At 44.0% G+C, this 21,744-nt stretch overlaps 2 protein-coding genes across 3 annotated transcripts in view; both read left to right on the top strand.

Annotated features, from left to right (window-relative positions):
* The window catches only part of SLC26A9 (solute carrier family 26 member 9), a 31,354-nt gene extending 27,195 nt beyond the window's left edge, over positions 1-4,159 (top strand). The window contains exon 20 of the mRNA XM_084611464.1: positions 864-4,159. Within this exon, the coding sequence (XP_084467590.1) occupies positions 864-911 (48 nt within the window). The 3' untranslated portion in view covers positions 912-4,159. The remainder of the gene's footprint in view (positions 1-863) is intronic.
* Positions 4,160-5,063: 904 nt separating this feature from the next.
* PM20D1 (peptidase M20 domain containing 1) lies at positions 5,064-20,151 on the top strand. Of its 2 annotated transcripts, XM_084611549.1 has the most exons (13): positions 5,064-5,284; positions 8,236-8,322; positions 8,983-9,215; positions 10,060-10,146; positions 10,917-11,050; positions 13,002-13,121; positions 14,015-14,090; positions 14,388-14,449; positions 14,757-14,835; positions 16,159-16,230; positions 17,475-17,643; positions 18,363-18,462; positions 19,329-20,151. In XM_084611549.1, the coding sequence occupies exons 1-13, from the start codon at positions 5,086-5,088 to the stop codon at positions 19,456-19,458; spliced, it is 1,548 nt and encodes a 515-aa protein (XP_084467675.1). In that variant the 5' UTR covers positions 5,064-5,085; the 3' UTR covers positions 19,459-20,151. The 2 variants fall into 2 exon arrangements, with proteins under 2 accessions (XP_084467675.1, XP_084467676.1); XM_084611550.1 differs by lacking the exon at positions 13,002-13,121.
* The last annotated feature ends 1,593 nt before the right edge of the window (positions 20,152-21,744 follow it).

A 21,744-nucleotide genomic window follows, 5' to 3' on the forward strand; every position in this document is an offset into this window, starting at 1 on the left:
AGAGGGAGCGGTGTTATGCAGTTTGCAGATGGGAGGCTGAGGCACAGAATGATGAAGTGAGAGGCCTAAGGTCACACAGGGAGGTCAGACTGTGGCAGCAGCAGGAACTGAGCCCGGATCTCCTGACTCCCAGTCTAGTGCTTAACTACAAGACTGTCCTTCCTCTGAAGAGAGACTCATTTGACTTTTGCTGCTGCATCTGCTGCTTTTTATCTGTCGTGTGCCTGGAGGCTGGTGGGCTATCAGTCCTCAGGCTTAAATGCAGAAGCTTGAGGGCTGGGGAGGACAGGAAGAAACCCTCACTCTGCATGGTATGGTATTACACACTGTGGTGGATGGTTTATGTCTTCCTCTGAAACATCGCGCACTGGCCAGTGTCACAGGATACTCGGTTAGATGGGCTGTTGATCGATTCCAGTACAGGGACTCCTGGGTTCATACTGGAGATGGGCCTGTGGTACAAAGTTCAGATCCTGAAGGCCTCCAAAGTTTGGAGAGTGTGGAGCATGAGGCCTATCACTAGATCTCGGTCCAAGTACTCAGCTGGTGTAGATCAGCATAGCTCCATTGACTTTTATGGGGCTGCACTGTTTGCATCCATTCAGGGCCTAGCCTGAGAAAGACAGTCATTGAAAAATTGACCCTTTCAGCCTATTAAGGAACAATGCAAAGGAAACCCTATGAACCAGGTAGCCACAATGCCAATAACCTTCCCTCTTGCGGTGTAAAGCTCAAGAGGAAATGAAGAAGGTGTAAAGCTGGATACAGAAATGGAGATCAAGTGCAGTGGCTATGCGGTTGGACACCAACATGTGAAAGTCATTGGTACCATTCTAACCAAACCCATCTTGTTGTCCCTTTAGGAGATGTTTGGAACCATGTTCCGTTCGGAGGCCCAGACAGCGCTGTAAGTGCCTGGGGGAATGTTAAAGTGCTGGCAAAGCCTCCAGAACTGACTATTCTCACGTATTCCTTTATGAAGAAGTTTCCCCTGTCTGAGTGGTGCGCAGAACAGCCTTTCTGTGCTTCCAGCCCGGGGTAGCAGTGAGGTTGTGAGGCAAGGGGCCGTCACACCTCTCCTCCTGACATCCTCTCTCCTCCTTCCCTCTGTGTGTGGAATTCAGAGCAATGGACTCTTGGAGCAGGTAGCAGAACACAACAGAAGCAGGAACTCAGGAAATAACGTTCATCTACACGTAGAAGAGCAGCAACTTAATTTAATGGCAAGTGCCTCCAGGCAGAAGGATTATTAATATCCGTCATCGCTGTCAACCCTATCTCTGTCCCTCCTCCTCAAGAACCCACTCACACACCCAGCCATAAGGGTTGCATAACACAGGCATCACCTTTGTTTTCCTTCCTTTTTCCAAGGAGGTGACATATAAGGAAATTTACAAGCCTTTCCTGGCTTTGATTCATAACCACAAGTAACCCTCTCAAGATGCAGTGACGCAGGTTTGCAAGGTGATAATATTTTAAAATGTGCACTGACCTTTTGGGAATCTGCACGCTGAATTTAAGCTTGTGAATTTCTTGGGGTTGCTGCCCAAAGCCACCTCTGTATTCTCTATTACCCTACAGGCCCTCCTGCGCTGTCCTGTCTATTACCAGGTACCATTTACTGAGCCAGTGCTGTGTTTTCTATTACCCTAAAATCCTTGGTACCACTGCATGGGAGTAATGCTGCATTCTATATTACATGCTCAGGCTATTTTTGGGTATTAGCCACCCTCAGCTCACATGACCAAGAGCTCCTGCCAGCTCTAGTGGGAGCTATATTCACACACTGGCCTTCCCAACAGTTTGGGTAGTTAAAATAAAGCTTATTCAAAGCACTGGCAGAATTAGGGCCTGATTCAAAGCCTACTGAAGTCAAGGAGAATCTTGCCTTTTACTTTAACAGGCTTTAGGTCAGGCCTTTAATCTGGGAACATCATGAGAGCAAGTATTCCTGTGGTATTTTGATGCTTCCTCTTCCTAGTCTCAGTATCTGGACATTGCTAAAAAGTTCAGTTTAGATTCAGCTCTAGAAATAGGTAAGTGTTTCAGGGTGAGCAGGTTTTCTTAACCAGTGTGCCCATCCCTAGCAAATTCAGGGACAGGGAGAGAGAGACCCTTCAGCTCAGTGCATACATCCAATGGTTCTTGATGATGCTAAAACTCAGGAGCAGTATAATTAAAGATTGAGCATATTTTGGGTATGCCAGGAGTCAACAGCTCTTGTGATACCCAGCACTAACCTCTCCAAGCTTGGAGCTTCAAGCTGAAGAGATTTTAGGTAATCACCTAAGTGACAAGAGAAAGCTCATCTGCTGAGATTGCTACGGTGTCTGGTCCCTCATGCGCTATGTGAATTTGAATAAAAATCACCACAAACTGATGCTACCAGGACAATCTACCTCTCGGGCAAACAAGCCTGACTCGATAACCGATAGACAGATGATATCTTTTAATTTTTTTTTAAAAAACCCTAATACTTTTATATATAAAAGTGTGAGTGATGCTAATAACTATTGCTATTTTAGTTTTCTGTTATAGTTCCTTCCTTTCATCTCCATATTGATTCTCTGAAGCCTATGACTAGAGGAAATGCATTTAAAGTATATGTAAACGCTGAAAAATACAGTATGTTGAGGATTAAAGGGACACTTATTCGTACATTTAGGCCCCAAATTCAGGTTTTGTGAAAAGCAATTTTGCAAAAATTATGATGAGCAGAATTTTTTCTATGACATTTTTAAAGTTCTGATGAAAGCAGTTTTTTGTCTGGATTTTAAATCTTCCGCTGTGGTGTTTCCAGCCTTGGGATAAAGCATAAGGGCCAGAAAATGAAACTGCTTAGAAGCAAATGTGAAACTGACTCGTCTGTTTTTCAGGAATAAAATATAGATAATGGCCTTAATAATGCAAAGGAAATTTGCTTTTAAAAAGTTATTTCTGTTCTAATAACCTAAAATGTCAATAACGCTTTTGTGTTTTACTATATGGTTTTAAATCTGTTTAATTCATAAAACACTCTTAAACCACCCTGATAAAAGGGTCTTTGAGATAACATTATCGGGGAAAGAAAATGCAGCTGTACTGTGGCTCCCAGATAAATGATGCCCCACTTGCAATGAAAATAGAGCTGCATGACTCATCCAGGCTCGACAAACATTCCATGTTATAACATCAGAGCTGCCTGGGTTTTGTGTGGCACCTCATTAATTAAGTCACTACTGCTCAACCTCAGTCTCTGATTACATGGTGCAGGAGAAAATTATTAAACAAATAGAAGTACAGTTTTCTTTAGTTGGGAGAACACTAAAAAAAGGTTACTTCTCACTCTGACCTTAGTGAGACAATCACAATTTTGCTGGGACTGTCATGTCCTACAAGCTAAGATCAGAATAAACAAAAAGCTTGGTGCAATGGAACAAGGGGCTTTTTCATTATAATAAAAGCTCTGTGGTGACCTCGCTTTAAATTAGTGATATTCCTAATTGCAATTCAGGAATCAGAGTGTGTCTGCTAAAAGTTCAGTTCACCGTCCCACAGGCCTGACAGCCAAAGTATCAGTTCAAATACAGGAAACCTCAGAGCAACAGATCCCTGTGCAAAGTATGTATTGTTTCCTTTGCAGTTCCCAGCAGCATGATGGATGGGATGTCAAGAATGATGCCATGAAAGTAGTGGCAATAATTACATACTCTGCCACCTTGAAGTCTCAGGTAGAGGGATACTTGGTTTCTGTAGCCCAGTGCCAATTCTGGTGACAAATGCAGCCCTCAGCAGCTGACAGATGGTATTTTTGAAGGCATAACTCCTGTCACCATTTTGCTACTGAGTAGCACAAATGTTTTAGATGCAGAACCCTGACAAGTCTATGGGTCCCAGAACATTAGTTTCAAAGGCGACATTCACTAATCTGAACAAAACAGAATGACAAGTTAGCATGACTTGCATTTCTCTTTCAAAGGTTCTATGTGGCCAGCTCAGAAAGCTTCATTTCCAGGGTATCTTGACCAGGGAACTAGAGAAACTCAGAAAGAGAGTCCATTGGGGGTGTTAAATTCTAAACTTCCAATGACCTTTTATGTCTCTGAAAGTCTAGTGATATTAATATGTAATTACTTTGAAGCCTTATTTGATACTTGCATGATGCATAACAAGCTCAAAATGTTTGTGTAATTTATTTAATTTAATATTGGTTTGGTTCTTCTTTTTTTGATAATAAACAATATGTGACAGATCATATGCTTTATCTACTGATTTGGGAGTACAGTTTCCCAGAACCCTTATGCCAATTCTACTTGGTACTATGGTGATAAAAGCTTTAGGCATGCCTACAGTTAATGTATTTTACCAGTGCTGTCCTTGTTTCTGTATGCTTCTACACCTTTGCAGAATTAATTACTCGTATAGAATCCATGCTACACCACTCTCTTATATAAATCACATGGCTATTTATCAGCAAAGGGTGCTCCTTTTCCTCAACAGTGCTCTCATTTTAGAAATAGTGTTAATGCTATTGCTGGATTTCCTGGTCTGCTGTCCCCAGCAAGAGGTACACTGCAATTGCGCTTATGTGAATGTGAACTGAGTTTTGTTAGAGAACAGATCTTGCCCTCCTGCTGCTAATGGCAGCAACAAACACAATGCATGTAATATGACTTATGCATACGAAATTTATACACTTCTATGGTGGTGTTCACTTGCAGATCCTGGTGTCTATTAAACAGTGTGATTAATTAAGCTTCAAAGCATCCTGGGGGAGTAGGTCTGATGACCATTTTACGCATGGGGATACTCAGGCGAAGTGATTTGCCTGAGGTCACAAAGGGAGCCAGCAGACACAGACCCAGCCCCTGTGGTGGGCCCCACACTCTGCCGGGGCTGGGAGCAGGCCCCAAGAGCCCGGCCTCCAGCGCCCTGCTCTGGGCACGCCACGTGAGCGGCCAAGCTGCCGGAAACAGCTGCCAGGGCCAGGGAACTGCAACTCCCAGCAGGCCTTGCAGCGAAGGCCGAACGAAGCCTCCGATTGGCCGGAGTCTCTGAGTTGGGGGCTGGTGATTGGCGGGCGGCGCGCGAGGCGAGCGGAGCGGCATGGCGGGGCGGCTGCGCGGGGCGGCCTGGGCCGCCTGCCTGGGGCTGTGCGGGGCCGCGGTGGCCCTGCTGGCCGTGGTGCTGGGGCGGGCCTACGTCCTCCGCCCGCCGCCGGGCCCGCCGCTCGGGGGGCGCCGGGCCGCGCTGGGCTTCGAGCTCAGCGCCCGCGACAGGCAGGAGCTGAAAGAGGCGCTGAGAGGTGAAGGGGCCGGGACCCCTCAGACCCCCATCCCCGGGGGAGCGCCCCGGCCCCCCAGGCCAACCCCCCATCCCTGGGACTCCCTGGCCCCCAAGTAACCCCGACCCCGGGGGTACCCCCAGCCAAACCCCCGTTATCCCCCAGCCAACCTCCACCCTCGGGGGGTACCCCCCGCCAACCCCCCCAACTAATCTCCACCTCCAGGGGGTACCCCCCCGCCAACCCCCCCAACTAATCTCCACCTCCAGGGGGTACCCCCCCGCCAACCCCCCAACTAACCTCCACCTCCAGGGGGTACCCCCCGCCAACCCCCCAACTAACCTCCACCCTCGGGGGGTACCCCCCGCCAACCCCCCAACTAACCTCCATCTCCAGGGGGTACCCCCCCCGCCAACCCCCCCAACTAACCTCCATCTCCAGGGGGTACCCCCCCGCCAACCCCCAACTAACCTCCACCTCCAGGGGGTACCCCCGCCAACCCCCCCAGCCAACCTCCACCCTCGGGGGGTACCCCCGCCAACCCCCCCAGCCAACCTCCACCCTCGGGGGGTACCCCCGCCAACCCCCCCAACTAACCTCCACCTCCAGGGGGTACCCCCCTGCAAACCCCCCCAACTAACCTCCACCTCCAGGGGGTACCCCCCCGCCAACCCCGCCAACTAACCTCCAGGGGGTACCCCCCCGCCAACCCCCCCAACTAACCTCCACCTCCAGGGGGTACCCCCCCGCCAACCCCCCCAACTAACCTCCACCTCCAGGGGGTACCCCCCCAACTAACCTCCACCCCTGGGGGGACACGCTCAAACTAATCCTTCTGATCTCCAGGGGTGACTGCCCCTGACTAACCCCACCCCACCCCGGAGGCCCTTCACCCCAGACTAATTCTCCCACTAGACAACCTCTCACTCCCAGATTAGCCCCCTCCCCTGGGATTCCCCAGACTAATACTGCTCCCAAGAACTCCTGCTCCCAGACTAAATCTTTCCACAGATACCCCCTCCCCCACTTTACACACACGCACACAAATCTGGGGCAAAACCCCAATCCCCAGCAGGTGCCCACCAACAGAACCACCTCCACCCCTTGACAAATCCTGGAGATTATAATCCCATCCTAAATAACTCCCCCCATCCCTGATTGATCCCCCTGATGACAGACCATTTTCAGCCCCTGCCCGTTCCTGGCTAAGCCTCTCCCCGCCCGGGACCCCAGAACTCCATCTCTGCTGAGGAGTACACCCCTTTGGATCCCTAAAGTTACATTCCCTAACTGCACCTCCTCTGGCCACCAAAACTCCATCATGATCCTCTCCCAAGCAACTTCTACCAGGCTGCCTCCCCCCATTTTCTTTGAGGCTAAGACCCCATCCAAGGGCCCTCTTGAGAGTGAGTGCTCTGAAACCCCCCTCCACCCAGGACTCATCCTCCAGCTGAATTCTCTAGGGACCAAACCTGTCCTGAATAAACTGAGCCCCCAGAAATCCCTTAAGTACTGATGCCTCCTCATCAGCTACTAACGCCATCCATTTACCGAGACCCCCAGAGCACTGACCTCTCTAGTCTGGTGTCCCAGGCAGAATTTCCTCAGTGGGCACTTCTCTCCCGTGTGTACCATGCACCCTCAGGCACAGACACCCACAGACAGAGTTGCTTGAGCATTAGCGCTCCCTCAGCTGACACTGCCCCCCCCCAGACTAGCATCTTCTTCCCATTGCGTCACTTTACTTTTAAGCATCTGTTCAGCCCCTTATTGCTTGCTTAGACATTGGCCTGCTCCCCTCCCAGCACCTCTTCTCAGACACTGACATGTTCCCAAGGAAACGGCTAACCCATCCTCAAGCTCTGACACCCCCCACTGGCTGCCCTCCAGCAACTGAGGCACCACCCTGAAACTGACAACCTCCCTGTATCTCCATAAGGCACATCCCTCCTGCCCTGCTTCCAGGACACTGCAGAAAGTACATGCTATGGGTGGTAGGGAAGGAAGAAAAACTGCCGAACAAAAAGATTGAAAATCATGTCTTAAAAAAAAACAAACCAGGATTTGTTTCTTCTGCTGACAAATGAAAGAAAGGAATAATATTGTTTTAATAGCTCCTCTGTATAATTCATTTCTTGTTATCAGTTAAGATTCTTTAGCACTGGATGATACTGGTGCCTGTCTCAAAATACCTGGTATATTTACATTTGCAGTCATATACTTTGACCCCAACAGATATCCTAAGCAAAACCTGGAGTTGTGTCTTGGAGATAGTGGAAGGCACATACACCTGAGTATCATATGTGTATCGGTGACATGTGCCTCTGACAATCTTGCTGAGTGGTCCAATGTAGATATTAATGAAAAAGGAGAGGATATTGAAGGATTCCACAACCAGGGGCCTGGGTGTCTCAGAGCAGTATAGCTGTTTATAAAGCACTTTGCGTTCAAAGATGGTCTGTAAATGCAAGGTGCTATTATTGTTGTTGGTTGGCCCATTCCTCATCCTTTGTTCATAAACATAATATTAAGTCTATAGAAGAGGGACAATAAGGAGTCGGTGAATCCATGCGGCTGCACCATATTTGCAGTGGATGGCAAGGAAAAACTTGCCCAGAAAGCTGTATATATGTTTTAGAGTCTGCCAAATGAATGTACTGCAAAGCTGAAATGGGTCAGTAAATGAATTATTATGCTTTCCCACAGCAGATAGACTTGTCTTAACTGGAACCAGAATTCCATACACCTGCAGTCTTTGTTTCCTCTCACTGACAGTCTTCTCCAATATCTCATCCCGCTGACATACAAAACACAGTTTGTCTGTATTCTGCAGTTGTACATCTTGAGATGTCCCTTTGCCATACTAAATAAATTAGTGCCCCCTCTTCCTTACTGGCTCAAATCAGTTAAAATGACTGTCAGACTGTTTGACATCATTGCCAAAAATCCTCTACTTCATATTTTCATTTAAGGTGCCATCAAAATTCAAACAGTTTCCTTCTCTCCAGAAGACCAAAATACAACAGCCTTGGCAGAATTTGGGAATTATATTAAAAAAGGTACAGAATTTACGTTCCTACATATTTTTAATAAAAGGGCAGGAGGTTGGCAACAAATTGAGTAGAAGGTTTAGATTCTGAATATAATGGAATAGTACTTTGTTTGGTGTAGCACTTTTTAATCTTGATTTTTCTCAAAAGAGGAATGGATTATCATAGGGGCCAAAATGGGACCTGCAGTTCAACTGTGGTGTATCTCCACTGATGGTAGAAACTGTAGCATAGACAGGGCATAGGTGTCTTTTTACTACCATGTCATGACCCTGCTCTGAAGAGAGTTAGAGAACCTTGTGATAAAAAAGCCTAAGCCTGTCTGAAGGTTCCATCGTCCAACACAGCTGCAGTGGTGGTGAGTTACAGGTCCTGTTTTTGCCAAGGGAGACAAAGCTATTGAGGGTTTCCACTGCAGATTGGGACAGTTTGGTAACGTTGTTTGAGGGAAGCTTGCACAGTTGCTGCCTGCAACGTCTCAAGCTTTGTAGTCTTATTGCCATCCTTGTTAAAATTCACTGTCGACCATGCTTCCATTAAAGTCAGTGGCAAAATTCCGCTAACAGGTTCATGTCATATTCCCAATAATTTTGGTGGTGGAATAGAAAAGACCTTGCTGATTTTCTCCTTTGTATATTTCTCTCTTCTTTTGAATTTATTTTTAAACAGTCTTTCCTGCTGTATTTTCTACCAAGTTCATTCAACATGAGATCATTGGAGGATACAGCCATCTCTTCACTGTCCAGGGTTCTGACCCACAGCTCATGCCCTACATGCTGCTTGCACACATGGATGTAGTCCCAGCTTCTCAAGAGGGGTGGCATGTCCCTCCTTTCTCTGCTGAGGAACTTGACGGTTTCATCTATGGACGAGGAACAGTAGACAACAAAAATTCTGCTATAGTATGTCTTCTCTGTTACCTCATTTCAGAAAAGCTCTAAGGAATGTTTTTGCTCAGGGTCTGATGGGTAAATAATTAACAGTCTCATAGTTTTGTGATTTGAGATCTTCTGTTTTGGAACTAGTTAGCTATTGCGAGTGGCAGTAATAATCCCAGAAACAACTACATCAAAATTAACCATTGCAATGTATGAGGCAAAATGGATGCTGGCAAGACAGCAGAAATACAAACTAACCACTGCTGATTAGACAATGACCACAGTTTAGGAAGAAAAAAAAAATAGATGAGACTGGAAAAAAACACAAGTGTTAACGGATTACAAAATTCATCCCCACTGTTCTTATTTTTCTCTTTGTTCTTCCTTAGTAATGTTTTTGTATAAAAAGTTAATTCTCATTAAAGTAATGGATTTGCTACAACTAGCGAGAGCCATACCATATGCAGTCTAGATGCAATTTAAAGGCTCAGTTAAGTGTGAGGTTTTCAGACATAGAGACCCCAATCATGCTCCCTTCGAAACGAGTTGGAGTTTGCCTTGGCCTCCAGTAAGAGTAGGATCAAGCCCATACTGTTTTATATATTTATTCTGATATTATGTAACACACTGAGTTTTAAGGATTATTAAGTCTGTTGGATTGTATTTGCAAAAGAATATGATTATCATCAACTAGGTGGAGTGAAAAAAAAACCCCTGAAATAGTTAAAAGAATGAAGCCTGCTTGAGGACTGTGAAAGTACCGGATTTCCTTTACATCTTCATGTTCTTCGCCATATGAAGTAGCTCTTCTTTTCAATCTCAGAAAGCAAAACGACACAGTGACTAACATGCTGCCTCTGTTCCACAGGGTATTCTGCAAGCTCTAGAATTCCTGCTGAGAAGAGACTACAGACCTCGCAGGTCTTTCTATATCAGCATTGGACATGACGAAGAGGTATTTCTCTCAGTCTGTCTCTCTCTCTCTTGTTTCCTCCTATAACAGCAGCTTGATTCTTGGATAGCCAGTTGCCTGCATTGTCCTTGTACTTGACTAAATCAACTTTAGAGCATTGCAGTCATAGGTATATATTGACAGTTCAGCTCTCAGTGACCTGGGTGTCAGGGTTTTGCTCAGTGGAAAGAGAGGAAAAGGGTAAATCCATACTGTTCTTTGGTATGGCTTTTCTAGGGCTGTCAGACATAAAAAGTACAGTGTATGAGTGAAATGTGAAAATCCAGGTTAAGATGTTTTTGACTGTTGCAGGTGAACAGTGTTATCTAACAGAGTCTTCTTTAATGACATAGGGCTAGAAATAGAGAATGATTGGGTAATTCTGCTACCCTTTCTTATAAAGACAAGAAGGGCGTTCAGTAAAATTGAAAGACAAGAAATGATAAAATTAAATACCTTTTTAAACAATGTCTAATTAAGATATAGAGCTCATTGCTGTGAGGTAGCATTGAGGCTTCTCATGAATAATGAGAACATCTTCAGTTATATTAGACTGGATGTAAACTCTCCTGCTTCAGAGCATAAGCAACCACTAATTGATGGGGGTTAGAAAGAAACTTCACCTTATGGACAGGTTATTTCATAATTGCTCACTCTGGGGTTTCTTGCATCTTTCTCATGTAGCACTGGTCACTGTCAGAGTCAGGATACTGTACTAGATGGACTGCTTGTGCGATTCAGCATGGCAATTCCTCTGATTTGGACTCTCATAGGTATCAGGTCGTAAGGGAGCAATGAAGATTGCAGCTCTGCTGGAAGCTAGAGGAGTGAAGCTTTCTTTCCTGCTAGATGAGGGAAGCGTTATCTTAGATGGGTTCTTGGAGGGAATAAAGAAGCCAGTAGCAGTGTAAGTAAGGAAAGAAGAGAATTTAACACAATGAGCCTGATCCCTGGCTTTATGGGTAAGTATGAGAGAGTCTTCTAGTTTGGACTAATGCAGGGGTGTCCATAATTCAACATACAGGCCCTCTATGGCATCTTAAAATGTTGCCTGCAGCTGCCCTTTTCTTCCTTGGTGAAGACACAGCTGATGAACTGCAGGGTTTTATTGCTGGTGATTTGATTGCAGTTTCTGTTCATCTCAGTGTAAATATAAATACAAGCAAATATTCGGGTTGTGTGCATATTTAAGAATTAAGTATATTTACATACTTACATACATTTGTGTGTGGCTCTTAGGCTCCTGTCAGGTTTTCATTGCAGCTCTCAGTGTTGCAAACATTGGGCATCCTTAGTTAATGCATGGAGCACTTGGCTGGGAAAACCACCCTATGGTTTTCATCCCACCAATCACTGTATCACACTTTTCTTATACCTCCTTGTTTACTTGAGTAGGTGAGTTTGGCTAGGTTGCAGCTGAGTCACAGGGCTGAGGATGGAGATGCCCATATTTATACGTAGCTGTCTTCTAGGCTGTCGTTTATAGCTGCCCATGGATTTTATTTTTTTTCTTTAGATAAAAATTTAGTAACTTTGGTGTGTAGTTGAGGTTTTGGCAGCAGAACCTGAGGCTGGTTCACCGTTGTGGCAATCAGTGTTTCAGCCTTCTGACTGCCATTTGCTACTTTGCAAATGGCAGGATGGGACATGCAATCAATAGTGTTTCTCTTTGGTCTGCTTAGATAGTGACCCTGATGTAGCTGTGAAGTGTTTAAAAACAAAAGTTTGTCTTTGGCATGCAGCTTGTAAGCTTGATTTGTACCTTTTCTGAGGAAGTGCAAGGGTGACCCTTTATCTTGAGAGGGAAAGAATGAGGAAATGGGATATCTGTTGAGTTATGAATTCTGTCCCTTTCCGTCTGTGGTAGACAATCTTCTGAAGATCTGGGATCCCTCAGCGGCCTCACTGAAATATCACCTGAAGGTTAATTTAGGAAGCCCTGTGATGAGTCAGTCTCATTTATTTGTTATAAAAAGCAGGGAAAAGACAACCTGGTGCTAACAGGATTTGGAATTGTGATATAAAGAATTTGATGATAAAACAAATGTGATGAACACGGGCACTATCAGACACTGTTGGTAGAAGGGTCAGATCTGACTGCGTATAGGTGTTTCAGTTTTACAAATCCATTTCCTTCTCCAAAGCTGCAATTTAGTTTTTGTGGGAAGCATTCTGGTTTTCATGCAGAACTGTAGTCAAAAAGAGAGCCCCATAATCTTAGTGTTGGCTGTGGGAGCATATAAAATTGACAAGTGCATGGGCCAGTCTCCCAATGGAAAATATGATACCTATATTTTGAAATATGAATGCAGTTTAGAATTAATAAGACAGCAATTGGCCCTTGACATCAAACTAGATTTAAAATGCTGTTGTTTAAGGCTAACACTGCATAGGATAAGTATTTCCTATTGTCAACCTCCACAGAGGTGTTTGTAATCATTAATTCCTTTTAATTACCATGAAACTGTCTTGTTATACTTAAATGACATTTGGTTTTAAGACACTTGGTCTGTCAACTATACTGCAGCTGTGGTTCAACACGTAAGCAAAGAGCCTTCCGAGTGCACTTGCTTTCAGTCTCTCAGCGTGCTGTCACAAGCAGGGTACTGCAGCTGTGCCAGAGCAAGTGTGTTAGTTGTATGATGTGAAATCTGGAGAAAAAGCCAAGACCCCAATGCTCCTATCACTCAGGTGTGGCTTTCAATGCTTTTTGTTGTTGCTGCTGCTCTTACAGTATTTTTATCTGGTTCTAAAAAATAAGCGTATCAGCCCCCTCTGTCTACAATCTGTGGAGGCTGAAGAACTCCAGTTATGTAATATTTGGAATCGGCTTGATGAAGTTATTTCTCGTTCATCAGAATAGCTATCACAGAGAAGGGTGCAATTACAGCGAACTTCAGCGTGGAAAAAGAGCAAGGTCACTCCTCTGCCCCTTCTAAGGAGACGAGTATTGGTATTCTTGCAGCAGCGTTGTCCAGGTGAGAGTTTACCTGGCTGTGTAACAGGCCTCAGACTGTCATGCACAATCTCCTTAAACAGACTTGACCTCAGCGCTAGATATTGTACCTCTCTGAGGATGATTAAAACTGAAGCTTATGGCTCAGATAAGTGCTGATATGCAACCCCTGGCAGAGGGGTTGTGGACAGGGGAAGAGGGCATGGCTGGAGCACCTCTGCACTCCAGCTGTTCGCAGTTCCTGGAATGGTCCCTAGGGACCTTAAAAAGCCAGGCATAAATTAGAGCATCATCGGGGCTACTCAGACTTACACCAAGGGCCTAAATGTCACTCAGTAGCGCCAGAATTTGGGTATCTGCAAAGGTGACATGAAGCTATTTTTGTTCCTTCCTTTTGTTTGTTGCCAGAATTTCTCTCCAAGAATCTTTCTTGACTGTATCTGCTGCCTACAGGTGATATCTATGCAGGCAAATAAACATGATGTGGTATCAAAATGTTATTTCCCATAGGCTCTGGTACAAGATAATGCTCCTGCTTCTCAGCCTCCCTGTCCCAGTGGATACAGAATAGATTGATGGGGGCAAGGGTGTTGTTTTATAAAGTGCCTAAAATAAAGAGAGACTTGCTATCTTTTTGGCCTACCATTTTTTTAGATTCCACATCTCCCTTACTGTCCCTTCCTTCTCATTGGGAGGCAACCTTGGCTATCTCTTCATCCTCCCCAAAATAATATCTTTGGATGAGACAGGAATGCTCTGAAATCCATGGTGAAATTGTTCTCCTTGATTTGTGAGCTAAGAAAAATGTGGCTACATTTCAAGCTCTTGGCAAAATCCATGAATAAAAATGCAACCTGTTTTCTGCAATAATGTAAAATGAGGGTTTTTTTTCACATGCTCATTTGCGTGTTGTAGGTTGGAGCAGAATCCCATGCCCAATCTGTTTGGCCATGGACCAGAAATTATGATTCTTGAGCACTTGGCTTCAGAGGTAAGGATTCAACTGTAGCTTCATTCTCAAGTTTTACATTATTAATATTAATAAATTAAAAGTAGCCCCAGACGTAAATTACGTAGGGGGGTTTCCTTGTCTCTGTTAAAATCATTTAACTCAGAAAGGAGAATTCAAAGCTTAAGTGCAATAGTTCTCCCTTTGCAGCATCCCTCTCATACTGTACATAGCAGTGATCCTTTAACCCTGTGTTCTGCACTGAGTAGTGAGATCACTTTAGTCTCTAAAGCTGGAATTTTGATAATTGGTGTATTTTTGTTTTCTCTTGCCACTTAGTTCCGTTTTCCTCTCAATCTCATCATGACCAACCTGTGGCTGTTCTCACCTATCATCAGCAGGTAAGGGAACACATCTCCTCTTCCACACTCCCAGCCTCTGCCCCCGTGAAATATGGGAACTAATATCCATTTACAAACTTTAGTCCTCTAGCTTTCTTGCTAATCAGCCTGATCTTCCGTGGAAATCAGCCATCCTATTTCTCAGTTTATCAGACTGTAAAGCATTTACCTTGCTTTAATTAATAATTGAAACATACTGTAGCTGCTCTGTTAATGCATAGAGTGGTTTAATCAATTTAATTCTCACTGTTGTCATTTATATCTTTTATAAGTACAAAACTCCTTTTAAAAACTTATTTTCATGCAGAATTTTCGAGCAGAAGCCGTCCACTAATGCCTTGATTCGGACCACCACAGCAATCACCATGTTTAATGCAGGAATCAAGGTAGCTTCATGTGTGCATTTGATGTTTCCTCTACATAGCGTGAGGAGAATGCCTGTATTATTTAGAATGGTGGTTCCCACATACTGCTAGATGTACCACTATGAATGGTTTTCTAGTCTCCTCCTACACTTAATTTTAAACTCGGCCTCTGTACTGGGCCTTCATGCTTTGCCAACCTCACTCCATCTGAAAGTGTAGCCCAGTTCAAACCTTAGGGTTTACAATAGAAAATTGTTTCATTGATGACCATATGTGTTATCCAGTTCTTTCTCAACTGGTGCTGAAAATGGTTTAAGTGCTAATGTAAACAGGATAAAAAACACTTTCAGTCCTGTTACACGAAGCGTGATTGAGACTTTGGACCACCCATTTTCAGCAACAGGACAACTTCCTACTATAGATGGGACCTTTGTCCCATGATCACAAGACTGATATCCCTAAACTCCACAGTGGGTTAGAGCAAGCACAGCAGAGTGAGAGGCAGCAGGTTCTGGCTGGTACAGTCAAGATCTTAACCTGATAAATAGGTGCAGTTACCCAGAACAGTTGAGAATTATAGCTCTGAAACACCAATGAGAGCAATTAATAGTTTGGCTACTTTGTGCATTCCTCAAAGGAAATCTTTACTGAAAAGGATCACTTGTCCAGAAAACAAGATATAATAGAAAAGTCTCCAAAGTGCCACAAGTCCTCCTTTTCTTTTTGCGGATACACACTAACAGGGCTGCTACTCTGAAACCTGTCAAGATATAATAGGTAAACAGTGACACTGAGTGGTGAGAAGAGAAATAACATGTTGTTTGCTTTGCTTTTTTACTGTGTGTGTTCAAAGACTGTGTAACTTGCATACTTAAAGTATAAAATATATTTTGTAGAAAACAGGAATTCCATACCTGTACTTATGCTGTTAAGTGATGTACATGGGTCATGTCTGGTGTGCTTTGAGGCAGTGGACTCAGCTATAAAGGAGGATTTTTTGGAAGAGTGACTTCATATAAAATGAAGTTATTATTTAAAAAGAACTATGCCAAGCCCTTTCTCACACAGAGAAAAAATTCTAAATGAAAAGTGCCTATTCCTTACATAACTACCTGTGTTGTCAATGACTAATGTTTACAACGATCAAATGGTGGAAGGTTTGGGCATTTATTTCAATGGGAGCTGGTAGAGGCCTTAAAACAGTGAGCTCTGGAACTGCATGAGCAGTAGTTTAACTTTTTTGATAGCAGGATGATGTAATATTACAGTGGCAGTTCTGTGATTTGCCTTTGACTCTGCTTATGACTTTCTCTGTATTGTTTGTACCTCCTTTTTCCCCTCTAGTCCAATGTCATCCCACCTTCCGCAAAAGCAACTGTGAATTTTCGGATCCACCCATCACAAAAGGTTGAAGAGGTAATGTCTGCATGTTACACTTTTGTTCACCTTTTTTTTTCATCATGACATTTGTCCCTGACATATCATTTACTTAACTTTCCTATACCTTTGAAATAGACAGTTGTTGACTGGTCTGGAGTTTGCAAGCTTTCCTCTCTGTTGTCGACCTTGCCTCTGCAACCTCCGGACTGCGCGGTTGTAATACACTCTACCTAAGGTTCCATAGAAGACCCCTTAGAAGGTTCATGTAGTGCAAAATTGCCTGCCTGCATTTTGCAGATGTGAGCATGTAATATCTGTGCTCTGTGCTGGCTTCCTTTATGTTTCCAGGTGCAAGTCAAGCTCCTGGTTGTCTTCTGTAAATCTCTGAGCGTAATGGCATCTGGCCAGCTGAGAATACCTTATCCCCTGTTGCAGCAGGTCTTTTCCATCAGAAAGCTATCAGTGTCTGTCCCCAAGTTTAGAGTCTAGGGGGAAGGAAGTGTTCTGCAATTCGCAGTTGCCAGAGCCAAATTTATCAAGCACATAGTATAAGATGCATGTGTCCATTGTGTCTTTTTCTTTATTTGGGCCTGTAACCAGGGAAGATTGTCCCTTTGGGCCAGTTGTTTGCTTTAGTGTTTGTTATATGTGCCAGATATCACAGTGATGAATGCAGTATAAATGAGAGAGATCCTCAGTGGCTTGTTTTACAGGACTCTTTTTGAAGACTCACTTTGGATTCTAAACACTACCTTCTAAATATGGAGGACAGGAGATAGCCTGGATTCTGAGGGATGCCCTCTATGAAATGTAGACTTGCAGCTATATTAAGCAGCCTTTGGGAGTCACTCTTGCTTCAGAGTAACCCATAGACAAGTGGCTCCCACACTTCATTGGTTCACATACCACCGCCTTAAAAAAATTGTGAAGTGAATTGATGAAACATCGAGCTCACATACTACCAGTGGTACATGGTGATCCATGGTTTGGGAATCTTGCCATGGACCATACATGCTTATGTAATAGTATTAAGGCTTATCTTCTGACAGTTGTAGCCACTAGAAGGTGACCTGATCTCTCACACTTGAGTAGGTCTAAGAGGAAAACAGACTTCCACCATGAGGCCACTACATGGTCCCTGTCCTGATTGTATGTCTTCATTTGGAGCCATAGCTGGCAATTGATTTACAAGGCAAGCCTTGAAACTGGCACCTACACAGACATCCACAAGGAAAACTCTCATTCCCTTTGCTTATTTGTTCCTCTGGGTGTGTTCGTAGGTGCTAGAGATCGTCAAAAACACTATTGCTGATGACAGAGTAAAGATACACCTACAGGAAGCCTTTGACCCACTGCCTATCAGCCCCTGGGATAATCATGCCTTTGGAGTCCAGATTTTCCGAAGAACCCTACTGGATGTTTTCCCCGATGTCAGCAACATAGCTCCAGGTAAGCGCCACTCATGATGATTATTGTTTCCTCTTATACTTCCACATTCCTATGGGCCCCCCACCATCCCCAGTTGCTTTGTTTCCATTTCTGTGTATCCCTCCACCTCAGCTGTTAACGACTGGAAACAGCTGTTGTTCCCTCTTCTGTTAGGTTCCATCTCTCTGCTTTAAAGTGTGTGTGTGTTGAGTTATGGGAGAAATAGAAAAAGCAAACAGGAAACTGGCAGAAACAATGAACTTTGAATTGAGTCTCCCTGCAAAACACCCCAGGAAATCTCTTCAGGGATGTTAGGAGTAGCAGGGGAGGTCTTCTCATTTTAGCCTTTCACTTTGCACTTCCATGACTGGCAAAACCATCTTTCATCTTCTGTGCTGTACCTGACTATCTAAAGTCCTTATACGCTGGTGCTACACAGCTTATGGGATAGGGACTTAAGTTTGAAATTTACACATAGAAGAATAAGAGCCTGATCCCGACAGGTGCTGGGCACCACAACTCCCATTGAAGCCAATGAGGTGTAGTGCTCCGCTCCTCTCGTTGCTGAAAGAGTTCCAGCAGTCTTTATTTCCCGTGCTGACATGGGAACAATAATTTGTTTTCTAAAGGTGTTTAAGTTTTCAAAGCGTAGAAATGCTACATCAGCCAAGCCTTTTTCCTTGACAGCTAATTGGTTTCACTTGTGCTGAGACAGCCTGACCCGTGGGTTTGTTTTCCAGGTATTTGTATTGGAAACACAGACAGCCGGCACTTCACTAAGCTCACAGATGCCATTTATCGATTTAACCCACTGGTCTTTAAACCGGACGATTTACCCAGGTATTATATTCTGCTTGTGGGGGGAATGCTAAAGGGACTATAGAAAGAAAATTAGCATGTGCTGGCCTAGAGAATGAAAACCAAATTTTTATGCCATGGTGTGGCCATATGGGTGCCTCAGAATCACAAAAACCACCCATTTCCTGCAGAGTTGGGTGCTGCACTCATAATGGATGAGAACTGCTGTGAAAGAGTTAGCCCCGGTTCATCTCTATTTAAAATGTAGACAGGACCTGGTTCAAACATCCCTTCCACCGGGACAGCTGAACTTGAAGGGTTGGCTGGATCAGAAATACAATTCAGGGTTCTGAAAGGTTTGGTTCTAGTGTGAAGCCCTTGTTTAATATGCATGTCCACATGCCAGCACAAACATGGTACTCCCACTTGATTAACTCTTTAAATCTGGGAGTTATGTGAATACAAAAGTATTAACCATGCTAGGAGTTGGTTCACTTGCTAGTGCATCAATTTTATTTTCCATGCGAGTGGAACTGAAATAGGAGCAGAGTGCCCAGGTAGCTGTTCTGCCCTCTGACTCAAAGGGCCTCTGGTATGTCAGTGCAGGGACCTACGGTGCCTACTATACTTCCGCTTGCCTGCCCTTTCTACCCACTCCATGGTCTTACCCACTGTGCTCTGGCCTTAAAATCAGTAAGCCATTTATGCTGGCCTCAGGAAAAGATCTTGCTTGGAGTGCATTGTTCTGTAGATTTTTATTTGTCTCACACTGTTTCCTACTTAACGTCCTGACATTCCTGAGCCTTTATAAAGAGAACTGGGGAATCAGCAGCCTGGACTGGGTTTGCAGTTCCAATGTAGGTGGCTCATGCATATTGTAATGAAAAATATTCTTCTCACTTTAACAGAGTCCATGGGTTGAATGAGAGGATCTCAATTGAGGGCTATGAGAAACAAGTGGAGTTTCTTTACCAGCTGATTCAGAACTCTGATATCAGCAAGCTCCCAGAGCCTCATGCAAACTCCCACGAGCTGTGAGACAAAAGAAATGGGGAGAGGAGCAGCTATCAAGGTGAATCATGGGATGGCAGCAACTTGGGGTATACAAAGCAGCTGCTTATTGACATTGCATTTTGTTCTGGAACTAGGTTATTGCGGATGGTAATTTGCATAGAGATGAAAAGCAATGAGGCTGCTGTCAGCAGATACAAAGCCTGCCAAAAAGTAAAGGGAAACTTGAAATGGCAGAAGAGAACTGGAGCAATAGAAAAAACCTCTGATTTCCACACCACCTCATCTCCCTACCTTCACCTGCAGCCATTAGACACATGCTAATATTAAAGGGAAATGCTGTGGGATGGAGCTTGGGGGAGAGAATGTTAAGGAGACACAGAACAAGCACAACATAGAAAAACTGGTGGAAATGGCCAGAAAATAGAGATTTATTTTCTGGATATATCCATCTCCTTTCATAACCCCCACTCCTTTACTGTACCACGAAATTCACCCCTGTGGAAAGGGCCAGTGCAAGGCCTAGGCACTACCCAGGTCCTATCTGGAAGGCTTAAGTCCCACTAAAGTAGGAATTTAATTAGGATTTAAGTGGTGCCTACACCTTGTCCCAGCCCTCTACACGGGCGAATTTCATCCAAATGGATCATTATTTGTATTCCCAAAAGACTGAAGCACTGATCTGCAAGGTACTGAGCTGAGGTCAATGGAAACTGAAGTCACTGAGCACTTTGCGAGATCAAACCCCAGAAGCCTAAAAATCCTGGTGCTGTGTAGTTTAAAGACAGCATGAAATGCGGAATGTATACCCCCCGCAGTAGTATGTCTGTGGAGCATGCTGTGTAATGCCCCTGGTACTGCAGCAAGCTTGCTTTTGCCATTAAGTAGACTTTCCCTGCTGCTCACATGCCATCCATTGTTTACATTTTTCCTGAGCTGTGGTGCATTTTACCTGTGTAATAGAGGGATATATATGCCTGAAGGGGTGCTAGTTAACATACTGGTAAGGCCACAGGAGCATATGCCCCCTTCTCAGCCCCCTCTGTACATTTACTGCCTGTTGCCATTTCAGAAAAGACTAGTGCTTTTGGGGGCCCAACCTGGTACACTTTTCAGGGGCCTGGTTTTCAGAAGGTGGGTGTTCAGCACTTTCTGAAATCCCACTTAAGAGATCTCCCAGTCACTAGACATTTGAAAATCTTGGTCATAATTTACAATAATTTTAAAAAATCTCGGTAAGATCTAATTACATAGTTCCAACTGGTGGTACACCAGATCTTGGAGGTGCTATTGCCTGCCTCTGATTTCTTTTCCTCTTTTTTTTTTTTTTTGTTGCTTTTAAGTATTTCTGTCTCTCTTTGGTAAGCCCATGAGGCACTATGTGATCGTGGTGCCAGAATTATGAATTGCAACTTAAAGGAAAAGTAAATCAAAATTGTGCGTTCGTCTATTTTCCCTTTTCACTGAATAAGTTGATACCTAGAAGATATATTCTTCTTTTTTCATCTTTAGTTTTCCATTCCTAGCTTGTTTCTGTATGGTGCAGAATGACCCCAGTTCCCTTCCAGTGCAGGGGGAGCTGAGAACACTCTGCACCTCATTGGAAAGGGCCCTAGCACACTAAAGCTGTGTCTACACTCACACTTTTCAGGAAATCACCCACTCTTGCCCTAGTAATGATGGTAGCCTTAGTGCAGACAGGCCGTTGGCATTTTAACCACCATGTTATCTAATCCTGCATGCTTTGCACTAGTGCACCCATCATTGTTACCACCCAGGGGTTTGCACGAGAGGGAGACTTCCCAGAAAGTGCTAATGTAGAGCAGGATTAAGTATCCTTCTTTTAGGCTATTGCAAAAATGTTCCCTTTCACTAAAGTTGCCATTATTAATCAAATAAACAATTGCCAAGAAGGGGCATCTGATCCAGATGCTATCCCCAAGTGCAAATAGGGTGAAAGCCACTTCATACACTACTAACACAGGAAATACAATGCTGGAAAGAAGCTAAAACCTCTTCCAGCTGCACTGTTCCACAGATGTTTGTCAAGTTGTACACTGGAATGGAAGGTTCTCTCTGTATTCTTGGTGAAGAATATATAGGAATATGGTACGGTACAATGAAATGTCATCTTGGAAAACATTAAATTATGAAACTGATTCTTGTACTTTCCTTCTTACCAAACTGTTTATGTCCACAGGTTTTTTTGCAACAGATGTACTAAAATTAAATTACTGATAAAAAATAAAACCTACTCTTGATTTGAAGCTAATAAAAATGGGATTGCAGATTCTTTCCTGGTCTTTATTTAAT

The sequence above is a fragment of the Lepidochelys olivacea genome, assembly GCF_965140295.1.
Source record: "Lepidochelys olivacea isolate rLepOli2 genome assembly, chromosome: 21".
Classification (NCBI taxonomy): Eukaryota; Metazoa; Chordata; order Testudines; family Cheloniidae; genus Lepidochelys; species Lepidochelys olivacea.

Bases quoted from the DNA above. Each gene is read 5' to 3' on its own strand.
- PM20D1 (XM_084611549.1), top strand. From the start codon at position 5,086: ATGGCGGGGCGGCTGCGCGGGGCGGCCTGGGCCGCCTGCCTGGGGCTG. The intron at 13,122-14,014 runs GTGAGAGTTTAC...TGCGTGTTGTAG, and splicing joins CTTGCAGCAGCGTTGTCCAG to GTTGGAGCAGAATCCCATGC. The intron at 14,836-16,158 runs GTAGCTTCATGT...TTTCCCCTCTAG, and splicing joins TGTTTAATGCAGGAATCAAG to TCCAATGTCATCCCACCTTC.